We start from the raw sequence: 19956 nt of genomic DNA, 5'->3' as shown, positions 1-19956 counted from the left end.
AACATTAAAAAAATAAGACACTTTTATGCGAACTCATCATAAGACTCGAAACCTTATAAAATCCAATCAAGGCAACCTTCAATCATGAAAATACAATTGTTTGAAGGACTAAATTTGTAATTTTTTGAATAATTTGGGGAAATTGATTGATGTAGCAAATCAAACTCCTATACTTATTTGATCGCAGACAGATTCAATCTGAAATTACGCAAGTGATATCACATAACTTGAGTAATCCATTTTTCGGAAATTTAGGAAAAATGAGTATTATGCAAGTTGTGTAAGGGGCCGTTTACCCAAATATTTAATCGGTAAGTGTTTACCGGTAGGAATCAACATTATAATTTTTTTATCGGATAAGATTGTAGTACATTAAAACGATATCCTATGCAACAATTTACTCGGGAAGCGCTTACGCGGGTAAGAGTCGTCATCCTCACTTACCGGATAAGATTCTCCATCATAATCATCGCTCTTACCAGGTAAGATTTTTGGCCCTTGCTAAGTTAATCTGGTGAGAAAAATTGCTCGGTAAACACTTACCGGGTAAACGATTAGTAAACGGCCCCCAAGTAAATATGAAGAATCCATGTGAGCATAACTGCATTAGGTAAGGGGTTGTTTGGCAGTTGCTACATGGTTTGGTGCAAAATGATTAAATGGTCAGAATGATTAAGGGTCTGTTTGGTAGTTGCTGAATGGTTCGGTGCAGAATGATTAAGAAGCTCTCATGATATAATGCAAAATAAAATATAATTGTTTGATAATTGTTTACAATGAAATTAACACGCTTAATGGTTAAAGGGGGACCCCTGATACAAAATCATATAGAGGGTTTTAGAACCATTAAGATGCAGATTTTTTTTTCCAAACAAGATTCATCTCTTAGTGATTCAGAGTCTGCCTTTTAATGGAACTATTAAGAGGTAAACAAACAACCCCTAAGAGATTCTCATAATATAGTGAAAAATGAAATATAATTGTTTGGTAATTGTTTACAATGAAATTATGGCGCTTAATGGTTAAGGGATGCCTATGATACAAAATCATTCAAAGGGTTTTAGAATCATTAACAGACAGATTTTTTTTTTTACCAAACAAAATTCATTTTTTAACGATTTAGAGGCGGCCTCTTAAAGAAACTATTAAGAGGTAAACAAACAACCCTTAAGTAGCATTTACATAACTTGTAAAATGTTTATTTTTCCTATTACTGTAATCTGAAAATCGGATTATAGAAGGTAATTTCATTTGCATAATTTCCAACTAAATCGGTGACTAAAATAATTTTTGTGAATAATTTATTGTCATGCAAAATCTGGTGGGGGAGGGGTAACCCATTGACCAACTGCGCTCCCCCTTTTTATATTGATTGTCATCGATGCCCCCACCTCCTACTGTTTCCAGATATTTTTCCGTCCTTGCTCAGAGTCACAGTCACCATCTCTCTCTCTCCATCATCTTTGCGAACAGGTAGGTTTTCTGTCTCCTTCTATGGAACACACCATTTGATCGTCTTTAAATTCGATATAGCGATGTGCTTTTTGATGTTAACTTGAAACCGATTTGAGGTCCGGTAATATCAATTCGTGAATTTGTACATATTCTGAAAGATGAATCGATTAGTTATGAACTGAAGTAGATTAAAGTCACAAAAGTGATGGTAATCGTGCGTAGATTTATGTTGATTTGGATAAAGTTTTGTTTGAAATGGAATGAAGATAATATGCTTAATTTCTACTTTCTGAGAACGATTTGGTGACGTAAAGTGTAATGGAATTGATCGTAATTCATTGTTAACTGTGTCTCGATGTGTTGTGATATATTTTTGAAGATGAATTTAAGATTTGTTTGTTTGTTAAATGCTTTTGTGGATCAAAATATGATTGAAAACACATCCAGGACTAGAAAATAGAAATCCTCCAAAAAAATTCGAAAATGAAAGATGAAAATTCCAAATCTCTAAAATTCACAACATTAATTATATTATTAAAATATTTTATTTAAACGCCTCATTGGTTTGAGCTTGGCTCTAAATGTCAAAAGTACCGGGAGGTCCCAGGTTTAAATCCAAGAAGGAATAAAAATCACCCGGTGGCCACGGAGATTCAAATGCGGTGACTTCGGGCTATCTGCAAAGCAGGTGGTTGCCCTAGGAGTAATCAGCTCGTATAGCGGGTTGGATATCCCGGTTAATAAAAAAAAAGAAATTTTATTTAATAAAATATTTTTTTAATTTGAAATTTTCTTTTTGAAATCATCTTTGGGAATTCTTCGAATTACTTTCTGGAAAATGAAAAGATTATGGAGAATCTATTGGGACAGATACCCAAAACCAGAATTTCCATTTTCTCTATTTTGTTGGAGATGTTTTATTTTTTTATTTTTATTAACCTGGATATCCAATTCGCTATGCTAGCCGACTAATCCCAGGACGACCACCTACTTTGCAGATAGCTTGGAGTCACCGTATTTGAACCTCCGTAGCCACAAGGGGATTCTTATTCCTCCTTTGATTTGAACCTGGGACCTCTTGGTACTTTTGACCTTTGGAGCCAAGCTCAAACCAATCAGACACCACCCTTGTGGTTTAGGTTGTGTTATTTCGATAGCAGTACTAACACTTGGAGTTTGATTCTAGTTAGTTATCTCTTCTTTTATATTGAACAATCTAGCTTATATCAAAATTTGACAAATATGTATATTCCCTTCGACTCTAAAAACAAGTTCTTGGGACGGAGGAAACTGATACTGCCAGAAATAGTGTTCGTAGCAAGTTCAGGTTTGCTCATGATTATCGAGTAATTAGTAGATTAGTTCCTCCATTTATAAAAATAGTCCCAACTTGATGTTTTTCGATTGGATTAGGAATCATATCTTTAATCAATAGTTTGTTACACGGCAAAAACGTTCATGTTAAGTTCTTTCATCCCCTCATCGTTACCTGATGCTCCTACAATACGAGAAGAAAATGAATGAGAGTGGAGATTATGTTGGTATATTTGGTGAATGATCTATTGATTATACATGATTTTTTTTTTTGTGTAAGAGTACTCTCTGAAATGCATGTCTAGTGCAGAGCTGGAAATATTGTGTTGAACGTATGTTTATGTGATTCAGAATTTTGACATGATCTTTAACTGTTAGATAATCATAGTCGAACATCATTGTGATAGACCCAAACTATTGCAATCGTATTAATGGTAAAACTTGACCGATTACAATGAAGAATCGAAGAAAAACTAGATAGGAATTCGAGAGCCCATTTCTCTCCTATACGATCAAAAGATCACACAAAAACTGAATGAAAATCCCCTATCAAAACCACGAACCTGCCGTATACCATTCTGATTCTGCTTGCCTTCTTTATTATATTTCCAAAATTACCCCCTCGACTTCACTTTTTTTTTAATCTTTGGACCCCTCCTTGAATGGGAGTAAATATTTATTTAATAGTTTTCAAGAATACAAATGATTTCTAAACGTTCAACTAAATAGGAAAATGGCTATTATTGTTTCGATGTGTTGCTTCAAATTCAATCTGCTCAAATGCGATTGCTTTAAAATTGTAGAGATGCTGGATGATTGTTTATGACTATTTTTAGGTGCCCTTGCTCGGGTAAGTTAACACCAAGACACGTTACCTGACCGGATGAATATGGTAAGGACCAAGAATTTTACCCGGCAAGATCGACATAAGGACAAGAGTGTAAGTGAAGGCAAAGACTCTTACCACGGTAAGCGCTTACCGGGTAAATTGTTACATCTATACCGTTTTTCATGCTGTGTGGCAGATCGTATTTATTGTGAGCATGTTTCTCTTGGTTAGCAATGTTCAACAGATAAGTATGTACATTCCTTTTCACAGACTTCAGCAAATCAAGTACAAATCATACCTTCGATATCAGTTTTTCATCTCAATGCTCAATCTGAAATCATAATATCCATGGAACTAAACAACACACCCGACTATGCAGTTCTTTGACCTTCAATTTATTTTCTTCATTAACCTTTTATGGGCAGCTGGTTCTTTTTGATTATCCCCGTGTACTGAATTTGATTGATTCACGTCACTAGATGTCCTTCTGAATCGCCTATGATCTGGAAACCACTGACTAATACTAGATAGCTTTTACACTAGATGGGCTTATCGTTGATAAGCAATCAATTCACCACCTTTGGAGTTAAACCCATCTATCCTTTAATGTAGTTGCAATCTGCAGAAATTGTAATTGTTCATTCAAGCTACCATAGATATGATTGAAAATGAATTAGAAATTACCCCAAATTTGTAGAACGGAGTGATGCTTCAATTGCTTCGTGTGGGTCTGGCTGGGAAAGCTGGAGATGGATGGGGGCATGTGGATCCTCTCTTATGCTTGAAGCGTTTGTTGCAAAAACATTTCTGTTTGCGGGGTCTGCATCCCTTATTCCATAAACCTGTGATGCAAAACACTTTCTTGCTGAAGGTGATGATATATTATAGCTCGTATTTCTGGTGTAATCTGTGAAATGAAAGATGTTCTTGGTGGGATTCGTAGATTTTTTAAGGGGATGCTGACGAATACCTTGTTATAAAGTTCGACATTTTCTTCACGAATTTGATTTACCTTCTTACACAGTTCCACGTTTTCATGCTGGATGAGATTCCCCTGAACAAGAGGAAAAGATGCTTGAAGATACTTTTTATAAGGCTTCATTTGGTCAGTGGTCTTAGGTTTTGGGTTTACCTTTCGGTTTAGTTCTTCGATTTCCTCGAAAAGAAGTTGGTCCTAGCAATTCAAGAGTTGTCATAATGCAAGTTTTTGGTTACAAATGGATGTAAGATTAGCATCATATATAGCTTCAAACCTTTTTCATGCGGATGCCTCGGAGACTCATTTCGAGTTGGTTCTCCATGCTCTGTAGATCTTTAACACTTAAACCAGAAAGTTCTTCACCCATCATTCGCCTATATTGGTAAAATACAACAGGACGATCTTGTTCAGACAATATTCCGCACATCTGTTAGTATCCTTTCATGAAGAATATGTAAAAGGGAAATCACTTTGTTCAACACTTTTATCATTTATTTGGCATGCATATACATGATCACTATAATCAATTGAATTCCCAAGTTGCTTTGAGGACCAATGTCTTAGTTTGCATTACAAATATAGGATTGCTTCTTATAGTTAATTTAGGATTTCTTCTAGAATTAGGAATAGGTCTGTTTAATGGCATTACCATTTCAAACGGGAAGTAGATGGTTGACTAAGTTTGCTATATTGTTATAAAAAACATCTATTATAGATGGTAGCAATCTGAAGCTGTATGAAGCTGAATGTCACAGTATGAATGTATCACATCACTTTTGCCCATATAGAAATTCAAAAAGGTTCCCTTTTTTGGATAATAATATAGTCTGTATCACTATTTTAAATACTTTGCACTTTTTTGAGTCATGTCAACAGCATACACATATATTTCTTATTAGATAGAAGATGTACCTGTGGTTCTCTTGCAGGTTCTTCAGTTGTTGCTTCAACATTGCAGCCTCTCTTTGCCAGAACTGTAAATATTGAGTAGAAATTTTCAGGGACTTCTGTGCAATCATCATAACTAATCGAAAACAGTATGCAACGTAGTTTAACTGTGTACTCGTAGGCTAAGAATAATCAGAACTTTCAGATTAGATTTCGGTAAAAAATTATTATTAGGAGAACTTTCAGTGGTAGGAAGAAGGGATGAAGCATTTAGAAACTGTACTTATGTTTCAACCACCTACAATGAAACTGGAAAATACTGTAAGTTCAATTGGGTTATAAATCTGGCTTCAAAATGATCAAAAGCTCTTTAATTAAGGAGAATAGCATTTCAATCATTTGTTGTCAAAACTAGTCATGTTTTATAAAGATTGTGCTTCTAGATGGTATCATGGTTGCTTATAAACTTGTACTCCGAGGTTTTGTGTGCATTTTATCCTGGCATTTGAATTAGATTTTATGCTGTGATGTATAAAATATGTTGCTCAATAAACAATTTACTTCCTCTGACCTGAAAAATGCAGAAAACTTTACATTTTGGGTTGTTGCAAACATTCAACTCTTCTTTCTTTTTATTGTTTTTGTTTCATTATGTGAATTAGTTGATATTTTCTTGTCCAATATATTGTTTATATATAGCCTTGTGAGGTCGATGTAGAGTTTTATTTGTTGTTCCATAAATAATTTTCCCATAGCATCACCAATACTTGGCAGAAGATAAGTTACCATGTAGCTTCTTTGATTTTTTTAGTGTTAGAAGTCATCATATTTAGGTTTATTCTTATTAGAGCAAGGATTTTTAGATACTTCCTTGTTCGATTTTAAGTTGCTTTGGCTCCAACCTTCATTTCCTAGTATTGATATCACTTTCAACCTGTTGCAACATAAGCAAAACCCTTAGGGCCGGTTTGGTTTGCAGGGATTTGGAATTGGATTCCATTCCAATCCTGCATGTGGTTTAAAGGAAACTTTGGAATTAAAATCCGAGGATTTCAATGTAATCCCACAAACATGGGATTTCTTTAGAAATCCATACGGGTGGTTGGTATTTCGCAGGATTTCATAGGATCGGTTTATAATAATGTTTTAAAATATGTTAAAACTTAAAAACATTTGGTTTGTAATAATCAGTTAATAAAAATGTAATTTAGTTATTTTTATAAATTATTCATAAGGAATGGAATTCAATTCCATTCCAAGTCCTACAAACCAAGAACACCAAAAATTCCAAATCCTTCTACAAAATTCACATCCCTCAAAAACATTCCGTGAAACCAAACAGACCCTAATTCGTTTCATTGTATCAAGGATGGTTATTTTACACATACTGGAGGTCCAATGACCCTTGTGCCGGAGTCTGCATCAGCCATTTACAAGTTCATGTCTAAGTATTAAGAGGATGCTATATGTGAAGGGGGCATGTGGAGATGAGTGATCCCAGATCTGGAATGTACCATTTAAGTATCATATATATGTGTGTGTATAGTCCTAGACCACATCACTTGTACTTGGTTTGTTTTGTTGGAGGTTTAATGTAAAGGGCCGTTTACCAAACTCTTACCAGGTAAGCGCTTACTGACAAGAGTTACCACTCTAATTTACCTTATGGAGTAACATTCTTGACATCAAAATGGATTGATGGTAAGCGGTTATAACCCTATAAGCGCTTACGGGGTAAGAGTCATCACCCTCACTTAACGAGTACTCAATCCTTGTCGTCCCTCTTAATGGGTAAGATTGTTAGTCCTTGTTATGTTCACCGGGTAAGGTAAATGAACCGATTATCGCTTAACAAGGCAAGTGTTTAGTAAACGGCCCCTATGTTAATATTCCATGGTCCATCAGACAACACCTATAATCTATGCCACCCCAAGTGACATGCTACTTATAAACCGTAAGTGGGTGGATGCATATGAGGGGGTTGTGTGGAGAGTTTAGAGTAATTATCCCACATCCTAAAAATACTATTTAAGTGATGGATGCACATGACTTTGGGTCACATCTGTTAATAGCTAAATTGGATTTGAGTTGAAACCTTAAGTGTGATGTTAAATGTAGTTTGTATTTAGAAGGATTTGAACTTGCGATCCATCATGGCTTGTTATGGATTATATTCCTCTACTATTTGTTGCATTGTGCAATAACCATTTGAACCCCGTCCAAATGTTTTAAGATATGACCTTTCCTATTTTGATGTTCTAAAATGCCTTAACTAGACAGTCAAATTACCTTCTAGTGCTTAATCTTTTAAGCGAGGATCAAGAGGATGTTTTTAGTGGATGAATAAACGGTTTATTTGAATTTGTTCAACATAATTTGTCACTAAATCATGTAATATATTAGAAGTGAAAATTTGATATCACATCATTTTGTTAAGATTACTTTTTCAAAATAACTCATGAAGGATTGAAAAGATTAGCTCCTAAATGAGAAAGTCAATTGATGAAAACAAGTTAATTAATCCCCTTATTTTTCGAAATTCTTAATTTGACCATCAGAGTAAGGAGAAATTGGTCCATGGAAATCAATAAATCCACCAGGATGACATGTATGAACGTTTAGGCAAGTTTTTCCATCTTGATGAAGTGAATTTCTTTTGTATTGCATTTGAAGGAGCTTTAATTTGGAGTATGTTAGTTGAACAAAGGAAGTGTTGGATAAATGAGAGTATTTGTGAACTTGGATGAAAGTGCAGAGCTAGGGTTGGGATTGGGTTGTAGCGGAGCGAATATATTTTCTTTACTTCCAAGGAATATTAAGACATGGATGAGCTATCTTAATTCCACTCGCTCCAATTTCCCCTTTTTACTTGTTTTAGTGCTATTCTGCATCTTAGATTCGTTCCTAAATTTCAAGGCCAAAATTCCTTTTTTCCTTGTTGGAGAGCTGAAGCAGGAGGCAAGGTTTTAAAAGCCAGAATCGAGCCTCACGGCGTTTTCTGTCAATGAGACGAAGCGGCCTCGAGGCGTAAGCACGAGGCGAAGAAAATATAGATACACCAAAATACGTATATATACTACACAAATATCTATATATATATATACACACACACATTTGTATATATATATTATATATAATATTAAATTATTAAGAGGCATTGGTTCAATGGTTCTTGACATAAGAAAGAGTGAAATTGTGAGACAGGATAAGAGGGTTTGGAAAAATTGGTTGCTTGGAGGAAGAGGAAGGGTCAACCACACTTTTTGGATTTTAAAATATTAAAAATACATGTGGAGGCCATTGTGTTTTAACTTTTAGTTTTTAAAAATACAAAAAGACTTGTACTATAATGCCATAGAGCTTATAAAAAAAGTAAAAAAAACCATTACGAAAGTAGATCATTTGAGGTGCACGCCTCGAAATCGCCTCACGCCTCACGCCTCACGCCTCACCGAACCAAGGTGTAAGCCTCGTCCAGGGTCTAAGAGGCGTCGCCTCAGGTGCGGTTTTAGGCTGCCTCACCTCGAAGCGTAAGGATTTTTAAAACCATGGCTGTAGGTGAATGATTCCTCCATACGTCATCTTTTGGGGTTAACAAGGGATTGCATTATTTGTGTATCCTCTTGGTGTTCTCTCTTTCATACTTTCTCTAACCTACCGACCCTTTCATTGAAATGATACCTGTTTGCTTGTAGGGAAGTCCATTTTTGGCCGTTACAGTATACACGACTGTTTATATCGAGCAACCATTGACATCAATGGTCATTCGTACCCCTAACAGAGTCCCTATTATAATTCTAAGTGCCGTTTACCAAGCACTTACCCACAAGAGCGTGCACTCACTTACATTATCGGGTAAAGTTCTCGGCTATCAAAATTGATCTTTGGTAAGCGTCTTTTTTCCGGTAAGTGCTTATCGGGCAAGAATCTTCTCTCTCACTTACCGGGTAATATTCTCCATCTTTGCTATGCCTCTTACCAGGTAAGGTTGCATGTGCTTGTCATGTTCACCCGGAAGGTAAGTGACACCTAGTAATTAGGTAAACAGCCCCTAAGTATATTTTCTAATTTCTATACAACCCTATCTTCACTAATTCGCAGCAGAAGGGGAGCTCTTTCAATGGTTGATATTTTGTAGAACTGCACATTGCTGATATGCTGAATCCCGTCTTAATATTTTGCCTATCTTTATGCTTTGGTAAAACAGATTTATGCATCCTGCTGCCACACTTGGATGCCACCATCACATTGTGTTACTAGGGTCATGCTCCTTATCCAAAATTGTGAAGAGTGTAAACCATTAACTAGCCTTTGGTGGTGGCATATCCCACTATTGGTTGCTCCATCTGCATTCTTAGAACATAATTATGTACCTCAGCTGTCTTGTTTGAACATACCCATAGGAAAAATCCGACATTCCTTTTGTATGTACCTAATATGACAGAGATCCTACTTATGTCCTAGTTTGTTCTGGTGGAAACTGAATTGGATATGGTCCAAAACCTAGGGCTGAAGTTCAGAGAGATTGAGTCTATGATGTTCCCGTAATTCAAGTTTCCCAAAAAACGATCACTTTATTGTTAAGTTCAATGATTAATCACTGGACTTCACCCTCATCAACACATGCACACACTCATCCAAAATAGGCTTTTGGCAATAACTATCATGCCCCTCAAGTGCTATAACCATTGAAACAGGAGGTTGCCATTAGTTCCAAGGTTGGATTAAAATAGGAAGGATAAGTAGGAGGAGAAAAATGCAGATGTTATAAACATACAATGAAATTTTGTTTTCTTAACATATCATGGCTGCTTTTGACCGACTTATGCATTGTCTTGATGAAAGTGATGCTTTAGGAAAATCTTGGAAGTAAGGGGCAGATAATTAATTATTTATCCATGATCAGATACTTTCTGGTTGAACCCTTGTAGGAAAATTTAGTGACTTCGCCTCAACTGTAAAACCTTCTAAGGGTTACCTTAGATAAGACTGAACTGTGATGGATGATTACATATAAGAGGCTGCTATCACAAGATTGGCAATCTCGGATAGGGTATTTACTTTATCTGTGTTTTCTCAGTTGCTCTCTATTGGTGCATTAGTAAGAGGAAAGGGAACAGACAAGTAATATGATGAATAGGTTTACTGCTTCTCTGGGATGGATCTTACCAGCAATTGCAGGGGTTCCTGACTCTGGTCCTTGCCCATGAAACATGCAGCTTCTTTGTCCTTTAGCTTTGGTGCTGGTCTTGGTGGTTCCTGGATGAAGGAAGCAGCTTAATACACTTCAAAAAATATTATGGCATCAAATTGCTTCTTTCAGTAGCATCTTCATATGAAATTTGGGACTCAGCTGTGAGCCACTTCCCAGACTTTTCATGTTGTTTTTGATGCCATGCTATGTGTTGACTTGAAGAGTGATCTGTTAAGAAAACGAACTATTTTTCAATGGGAAAGTTTCAGCAGTGCTGCCTCTTGGATGCTTTTGTTTTTTGACTTTTCCACCGTGCTCTCAGCTGGGAAAGAAGAGCAATGTATGATGCATGTATGCTGAGTGACACAGAGCTGGGCATTCAGAAATCAGTATCTTCCTCTGGCTTTCCTAATTCCAGAACAATTTGCATGTCTTTTAATGACCTTTAAATAAAGTATAGAAGATATAGAGATGGACAACTACAGGAGGTACTCTTTATGCAGTCACTATGTCAGTCATCCGTGTGAGGAATTCTGCTGCTCAACACATCTGCCAACTTATGCAGAGTTATCAGGTAATATCAGAAGCCTTACGATTCATGCTCATGATCTGATACTCAGTATTGATTACACAGAGCAGCCATAAGTCACTGAGTCGATTCCCTTATGGAGGTAATTAGAGTCTATTCAAGGAAGTGATGTATTTTTTCTTTCACAGTCAGGATCACACTGCTTTATGAGGGAAGTTTGAGAGTAATAGGACAGGATGGAAAACAAAAACTTACACTTTGGTTCAGGAGCTGTAGGTTATTATCTATATGATCCAGTTTGGATGTAACAAAAGGTAGGAATACTGGTTCAAGCTGATTTCTGATAGAACAGAAAAATTCTACAACCAGTCCTATTGTTTAAAGTAAAATTGTTGTCAGAAAACTCTTGTATTAGGTCTCAGGAGTTTATCTTAGATAGATGGGTTGGGGTCATGAAGACATGGTATAATTTTCCACCAAGGCTCCAGACCAGCCCTGTTGTTTGAGAAGGTTATGATATATGCAACTACTCCCCTCACAAAGGTATTTCCCTAGAAGGGTACCTTACCATTGTTTCAACATCCTACCTTAAGAGTAACCTAATTTGGTTGAATATAATATAAGCTTAACCCACAAAGAAACTTATAGTGCACAATAACAAGCAATTTCAAGCTTGCTACTGCCATTCAATCCTAGTAATAGGATGTAGCAATCCTTGGCTCTCCCAAATACACAGTTCGATGGATTTAGCCATTGTTTCTTCTATATGCCTTGCAAGTTCCAAGGGGAGCTCCCTGTATGAATGAAATGCAACAAGACTTGAGCGTCTCCCAGTTAGGCCCTATCTCGCTTTCCAAGTTCCATTTGGATGAGGCGCTGGCGCTACTAAATGCAACTCTGTTTTCAATATATTTCTCCATCAAAGAATGAACTTAGCCTTAAACCACAAATGGGGTCCTTTAGGTAGCCGATTGCCCATTTGCTTCCACTTACGTGTTCCAACCCGTCAATGAAAAAGAGAAGGGATTTCCTGTTCATCATTCAAAGTATGCTGTTTTCATTCTTTCTGAGCGCCATAAGTTTGATGTAGCAGGCACAGTTCCTTGCTTGTTGTTTGGCAGTGTAATGTCTATGTAAGTTGGAATACTTTCTTAGAACTAGCAACACATCACGAATTACAGAAGTGTCATATAACTCTTTGTCCTCTACTACCTTCTTTGAAATTGACAGTAGGCATGCTGATAATGCAACACTGGTTTTGGGTTCTGGATTCAAAAGGTGACTAATAGGATAGAAGCCACAACAAACAGGTTTTGGGTTCTGGATTCAAAATTAGGCTAATAGCATAAAAGCCTCATTCAGGGAGGAAGTAATATACCGAACCTTAGTGATAGATGGGTTGATTTCAAGTTCCTGGTTTGGTAGAAAGTTGTTCTTTTTTTTCTTTCCCCGAGAAAATGAGGAAAACGAATGAAATGTACTCCCTGGAAATCAGAAACCGATGAAGTATACCATATGAGAGGTGGATCTATAAGATCGTGCAACATTGGTTGTTTAACGCAAATTGTGAAACAAGCTTTTGGTGACGGGCTTCAAATAATGTCCCACCATGGTTCTCATTTGGAAATTGTTTGGTCTGTTTGCAGCTTTAATCTGGGTTATAACAAATTGTATTCGTGTGATAGCCTATCAAGGTGTTGTAGGTTCCTCTCATGCACCGCTTGGTGAAGATTGTCTTGGGTTTCTTTTCAGGCCTGGCGAGGACGTTATTTTATAATTGAGAGAGTTTGTAACATGTCATGATGGATTGTGACTATGAGCCCCTTATAACCCTTGCTAGAGGACTACCTTTAGCTTCCTCAGGGTCTTAGTTGACTTGGAGTTTATCTAGGCAACTTTCTGTTTTGGGTTTGGGTTTGGGTTTGGGTTGTAAATAGCTTTTGCACACTACAAACCCAATTTTATTAGTAACTGATTAGGCTACAAAGATAACAACAATAACCATGGTTTTAAAATTGTTTGAGGCTTACGCCTCGAGTCGTGCCTCGAGGTGAGGCAGCCCAAAACCGCACCTGGGGCAACACCTCTTGGACCCTGGATGAGGCTTACGCCTTGGTTCAGTGAGGCGTGAGGCATGAGGCGTAAGGCCATGTCGAGGAGTTCGCCTCAGATGATCTACTTTGGTAATGGTTCTTTTTGATTTTTTTCATAAGCTTTATGGCATTAGTAGTACTTCTCTTTATACTACTAGTCTTTTTATATTTTTAAAACTAAAAGTCAAAGCACAATGGCCCCAATGCGTATTTTTAATATTTTAAAACCCAAAATGCTGGCACTTTCTCCTCTCAATCAAATTTTGGTTGGACTCTTCCTATTCCTCCAAGCAACCAAATTTTCCAAACTCTCTCAACCAGTTTCACTCTCTCTTGTCAAGAACCACTGAACTAATGCCTCTTAGTAATTTAGTAGTATATATAATATATATATACAAATGTGTATATATATATATATATATATTTGTGTAGTATATATACGTATTATGATGTATCTATATTTCCGCCTCGAGGCTTATGCCTCGCCTCGTTGACGGAAAACGCCTCGAGGCCCGATTCGCCTTTTAAAACCTTGACAATAAGTAAACTGAGTGGATTAGATTATGTTTGGATTGTGTTGAAAATATTTTGAGTTGCAATTACAAATCTAAGGAGAGAGAACAAAGTAGGCAAGTTGAATTGTAGTTTTTTGTTTTATGGTAGTTACTTAACAAATTTGGTCCCATAGTCGGCCTTCTATAACACATGATTTCCCCTTATGTCTTCTTGGTCTCATGGTGCTCCAGTACATCTAGTTACCATTTTCTCATTCTCTTTACCCCTGTTCTCTTCTGCTAACATCGTCAAGGGTTTCTCTTGGAGCTTGTTGCCACTCCTGAGAGGGTTTCTCATGTTTTTCAGTTGGCTATGTGTATCTATTTCCAGTAGTTCTTAGAAAAATTGTCTTCTCTTAGCCCAGGAGGAAATCCCACTATAAATTTTATTAATCTAAAGTTATTCTTGTTTAGCTGAAGAAAATTAAGTTAGAAGCTATTTATTATTACTATCATAATATAGTAGAAATTTAACTTGAGACATCGGTGAATAAGCGAAAACTTCAACATGATCATGTGAAACTCAAACATTTGCCCTGATGGTTGATAATCAACTTATATGTCTTCATTATTGGATGTACCAAACGAAACGGCACTGAAGGGTCTTCAATTAAAGCTTCGCCAGTACTGAAAGTATTGAATGTTTTGAGTACTGTGAAATGAATCTTACAACTGATGTTTTGAATATTGTGAAATGAATCTTACAATTGATACAGTTTATAATTCCTGATTCACTAAAACAAGATTCTGACTTGACCGTTTGACAAGTATGGCTCTAATTATGTGATTAGTTAACCTTGGGAGGATGATAAGTTTTCATGAATCAGGTGAAAGTATACCACAATTCTTTTAATTGGTTTAGCAACAAAAGAACCTGGAAGCGAAGGAAACTATCCAAGTTCAAGGTCTGAATTTTCAAAGAAAGAGATGTCCATCAGGTGGAGCACCCATTAAGCTTGGGAAATAACCTTTTTTGACCGCCTACCCATCCACTACTAAGGTAATCAGATAGGCAAGTCTAGCTTACAAGTAGCAATGGAACGGCTCCCCTGATCTTTGCTTCTTGTGTGTAACTTGTCCATGTGTCCTTATCTCTCAGATTTCCCTTGATGTGCTCAATCCACCTATCTTTCTGTATGGCTCCTCAAAAGTGAACACTCCTTAAGTTCCCTGCTTCCCAAACAGGAATAATGGCTTACTATAATACATCTTTTTTTGTCCCATTTACACATATCGCTTATAGTACTACCATTGAGAATCAAGTGAAAAAGCTGAAATGCCTTAGATTTTGTTCAAGAAGTTGAACCGACATAGATTTCTGTTGAAACTGATCCCCTAATTTGGTGGAGATAAAATTCAGATATCAATTTGTTTATCTGAAGCTGAGGTGATACAGATACAATAAATTTGTGGTTATGAGATAATGTAGGGTCGCAGAATCTTATCAGCAAATATTAATGTTTTCAAGAAAGGAAAGGATTTAAGATGTACCTCTAGTCCTGCAGAAACTTTTGAACCTAAACCATACCCAATGTTGGGTTGTGCAAATACATCTCAGTCTTGCTCTAGATTATGGTTGTACTAGACACAGTATGATTTTGTTGCATATAGGGATGTTGTTTCATAAAGGATTAAGTCATGTCATATTTACTTGATTTAGCAATTACCATATTGAATAGTTCTTCGAGATTCAGGCTTACGCAACAGCCAGTTGTTGTTCACAAGTACTTTGGATAAAGACACAACTACAAAACTACATATATACATTCAACAAAGTCCCTATCAACTGTGATTCAAATAGCGCTATTGCTATAACAACTAATCTAGTTCAACTCTCTAAAACCAAACACATCGATATCAGGTATCATTTTATCAAAGATAATGTTGAAAAAGGGTTAATTGAATGCACTTTGTACAAACAGATTTTTTGCTTGCTGACATTTTCACAAAACCACTCGATGAGAAAAGGTTTTCATTTTTAGTAAGCAAGCTCGGTATGTTAAATCTATCTGAATGAATATCTAATCAATTGTTAGAAGAGTATATTTGGCCTAGGTTTATTAATCTTAGTCATACTAGGCTTAGAATTACTTCCGATTATGTTAGCTTGTTTTTGATTCAAAACTAATATTTTTTAGTTACCAGAATTAAGCTTTTGAACCTAATTGTTGCATGGTATAGAGCCAAGACTTCAATGACCAAAAACCCTAGCCTCCATCAGAATAGAACACCACCAAACGCCACCAAACAACATTATCAGGCTTTCCAAACTGCTCCACCTTAGTTGTCTAATCTGGCAGCTTCTTACAAGCACAAGTTGCTTCTTCTTCTTTTTTGCTTTGCTGGCTACTTGCAATTCAAATGACTAGGCGCACCTCTCGTAGGCGTTTAATCTGTAGTTTAGGCCAATCCAAACTCTGTTGGGACCTTTTTGCACTCACCTAGGTTCACTCACCTATTTTAGGTGTGTAAATACCAACAGTGCCCCTTATTTATTAGCCGATGCCTGCTCCGGATTCTGCGATCCTACTTTAGGTCTCTTGATTTGTCCTAATGGTTAGATAAAGATCATCGAACCCATGGACCAATATGATCTGATACTGCCATGTTGGATATATTGTGGCTTTCCAGGTCATGTCCACCCGAGAATGGTTTCACAATGACATTTTTAAGGATCAATCCAGATTGCAATCTACTATGACATTTCCTTAATTCCTTCTTTTGTCCATTTCGGTCTTGACCCTTAGAATTTTATGTTTTCAGTTTTGGGTCCTGTTTTTTCTGTTTCAGAGATTTTACCTCTATTTATGTTTGGTGCAACTTGGCAAAGCATATGCTCCAACTTTGGAAGTACAAATTACATGTGGATCAGGATTATTCCTTATTATACTTGGCTCTAGATTACTTCTGTATGGTGTTTAGCTTGCTTTGGCTCAAAATGCACGTTTACGTACTTTTACTTGTTAAATGCTACTGATCATAACAGTAGTTGCTAGTCAAATCTGTTGACCCTTTCTAAAAACATAAAGCTTCCAAAACTATTTGTAGATTGGCAACTTGAACAACTCTACTCAGGCCCAAAAGAGAAATCCACATTACAACTTCTATGTCCCAAAAGAAAAGAGGGCTATTTTAAATGTCAACGGTGACCAAATTTTGGCAAGCATAAAGTGGTATGTTGTAGTTAACAAAGGAGATGTTTTCCAAAATAGTTGTCAAGTTCCTTGTGCAAAATTATTTTAATTTGTCTTCTGAGATTTACAGGAAGGGGTGTATGTGAATATGTTATATGAAAGGACCAAGAAGCATGATAAGAATAAATATAAAACGACTAACTGAATGTGTTATATAGACAAACATTTGGAGTATTAGTTGCAAGTAGAAAAAACGGGGTCCTTTGGTTAAATGACCTTCTGAAAGGTTTTTTCTCTAAATCTATAACCTTTTGACAGGTTTGAGAATGTCATTGCTTAAAAAAAACAATGTGACTTTCACTCACAAGAATGCCTAGAAACATGTCTGACAGTCATGGATTTGAAAAAAACATCTTAAGGAGGTCATTTAGCTAAATAACCCGAAAAGACAGGACCATTCCTTTTATTTTCTCATGGGGTGTTAAAGTAGTCCTTCATTGTTCTAGGTAATATAGCTTGAATAGTGGACTCAAGAAGCTCGTGTCTCACACTATAATTGGTAAAAGTTCAAGTTACTTAAATTAGGAAGGAACTAAGCTTACCCTGACCTCTGAAATTGGGCTTGTCAATTGTTGTTCTTCTTTTGCTTTATGATATCGATCAATCACCGACTTCATGCTGGTAAGAGTAGCACATATTCTCTTTAGTTTGTAACCATACACTAAGCTTGTATTGTAATTTCAATGAGTAGAAATAAACAAAAAGGTCTTTGGCCCAACGGTACATGAATTACCTGTTGACCCAGCCTCCAAAGAGGTCAAGGATTCAAACCTCATTAAAGAGATGAGGAGTATGCACAAGTATTTGCTGTGTATAAATATTATATAATTCAAAAAGGAAATGAGTAGAAATAAGAACATGCAATAGAACTATTACTTTACCATAAGAGAATATTGAAAACCACAATATGGAAATTTGAACAACTGATAACTCTAGTAAAAGCTATTGTGTGATCACTTCTTTAAGTTCTTAGTGCTACATATACTTGGGTTGTTATGGGCTTATGGCGTAGGAGCATGGTATAGATCTGTAAATACGGATTAGTCGAAGAGCAAGTATACAACTTCAGTCTGACAAATAATTCTGTTTGTCAACACATATAAACAGATTATTTTTTGTGCTATGATGATATACCTGCTTGTCTAGAATGCATGGTTTTAGAAGGCAAGTTAGCAGAAGATTGGAAGTCAGGTATTGACATAAAAACTTCTTTCATATGACATAGAGATATCATGGTAGATGCATATATATATATAGCATATGACCTATATTGGCGGACCTACATACAAAGGCATTTTGTTCGGGCTTAAAGGTTCATCCGCTTTAAGTTGATGTGTGTTCTCTTAACTTAACAAAGTGATGTTATTACATATGGTATTATAGGTCACTGTTTCAAAGTTCTTCGACTCTTTTTTTAATTTTTTTGGTAACAACAGTAGAAAAGAAAAAACTGACTTGGATGTTGCAAAAGAAGAACCCTTTTATATCATTTGTAATGAAACTATGATTTTTACGATTAATATTTATTTTATTTTATTTTATATTACATCAATTGTTTCATGCCTTGTTTGGAAAAATTTCTCTCCCCGCCTGAAGATACTTCAAAAATTGATCTTGATAAGATGAAGGTTGTGATATATATTTAGTAACAATTCTACCTCAATGACGACTTTCAAGGCATATTAGTGCAAGTGTTTTCATATAAAGAATCTAGGTGCGTTACAATATTTCCTTGGTATTGAGGTGGCATTAAGCTCTTTTGGCATATTTTGTGTGAATGGAAATATGCTCTTGATATAATTACAAAAACCGGACTAACGAAGCAAATCCCGCTTCCTTCCCAGTCTAACAAAATCATTGGCTGGCACAAGCCACAATTATTTATTTACCAGACTTTATAAACGTCTGCTAAGACGAATTATTTATTTGATGGTAACTTATCCCGACTTGACATACTCGGTCAATATATTGTCTTGGTTTATGTTGGAACCAAGCAAGAATATTGGGATTTTGCATTCAGGTTGTTCGTTACCTAAACGACTTCCTGGGTCAAGGCATTCTTTTTCACTCTGATAGCAACTTATCATTAAAAGGGTGGTGTGGTTTTGATTGGGCAACTTGCCCAATTACTAGGTGAACTCTTTCTGGTTGGTTTGTGTTTTTGGGGCATTTGTTGTTTTCATGGAAATCTAAGAAACAATATATAGTTCCCCGTTCATCTGTAGAGGCTAGGTGTCGCTCTATGGCTTCCATCTTATATGAATTAAAATGGTTAAAAGACCTCCTTTTGAGTTTGGGCATCCATCATCCAAAGGCGATTCCTTTTTTCTATGACAGGAAGTGTGCATTGCATATTGTACAAGATCTCAGTTTTCATGAACGAACAAAACATATCAAGGTTGATTGTCATTTCGTCTCCATCTTATGTGCCAACAACAGTCGAAATCGCCGACATTTTTACCATAACCTTCGGGAAGAAGCAATTTGATTTTCTTGTCGTCAAATTGAGCATTTATTGGTTTGAAGTTGCTAAAATTTCTAGGTCTTCAATCATTTATGAAGTATCGTATATTTTGATGATCTTAGTTAGTTGTATATTTATTATTTTCTTGTAACATATAAGTTATATGTTATTTGTTTTTTGAAAAAATCATCTTATTTATCACTTGTGTCTTATTGGACAAGGGGTTAGGCTAATCAGGTTGTTTGTCTTTTCTGGCAATAAGAGCTTAAAACCATTTACCATCGTCCTCTCATTAGGCAAGATATAAATCTATATCTTATTATCCTCTCAATGCATTATTATTTCTCTAGAATCTATTTATAGCTTCCTTATTCATTTTGCAATGTATATAGATATTATTATGAGGTCTAATTTTTTTAATAAAATTTTGATTTTATCAACTTATTTCATTATTCTAATTAAT

At 36.0% G+C, this 19956-nt stretch overlaps 1 protein-coding gene and 1 long non-coding RNA gene across 6 annotated transcripts in view; one reads left to right on the top strand and one right to left on the bottom strand.

Annotated features, from left to right (window-relative positions):
- The first annotated feature begins 1389 nt into the window (after positions 1–1389).
- On the top strand, positions 1390–3903 carry LOC112514557. Its single transcript, XR_003069418.1, has 2 exons — positions 1390–1473; positions 3606–3903. It is a non-coding gene; the product is annotated as an uncharacterized LOC112514557 (long non-coding RNA).
- The window catches only part of LOC112514556 (MADS-box transcription factor 27-like), a 24431-nt gene continuing 8357 nt past the window's right edge, over positions 3883–19956 (bottom strand). The window contains exons 3-10 of one of the 5 annotated variants that reach the window (XM_025121084.1): positions 17572–17647; positions 10635–10724; positions 5490–5551; positions 4852–4951; positions 4731–4772; positions 4569–4652; positions 4283–4440; positions 3883–4217 (exon numbers count right to left, since the gene is read on the bottom strand). In XM_025121084.1, the coding sequence (XP_024976852.1) occupies positions 4202–4217; positions 4283–4440; positions 4569–4652; positions 4731–4772; positions 4852–4951; positions 5490–5551; positions 10635–10724; positions 17572–17647 (628 nt within the window). In that variant the 3' untranslated portion in view covers positions 3883–4201. Of the gene's footprint in view, positions 4441–4568; positions 4653–4705; positions 4952–5489; positions 5552–10634; positions 10725–17571; positions 17648–19956 lie in introns of those variants that run through there. The other 4 variants (XM_025121083.1, XM_025121086.1, XM_025121085.1 and 1 more) reach the window with 4 other exon arrangements.

The sequence above is a fragment of the Cynara cardunculus genome, assembly GCF_001531365.2.
Source record: "Cynara cardunculus var. scolymus isolate 2C chromosome LG 6, CcrdV1, whole genome shotgun sequence".
In the NCBI taxonomy this organism is placed as follows: Eukaryota; Viridiplantae; Streptophyta; class Magnoliopsida; order Asterales; family Asteraceae; genus Cynara; species Cynara cardunculus.
This window is presented reverse-complemented; position numbering and strand designations above follow the sequence as displayed.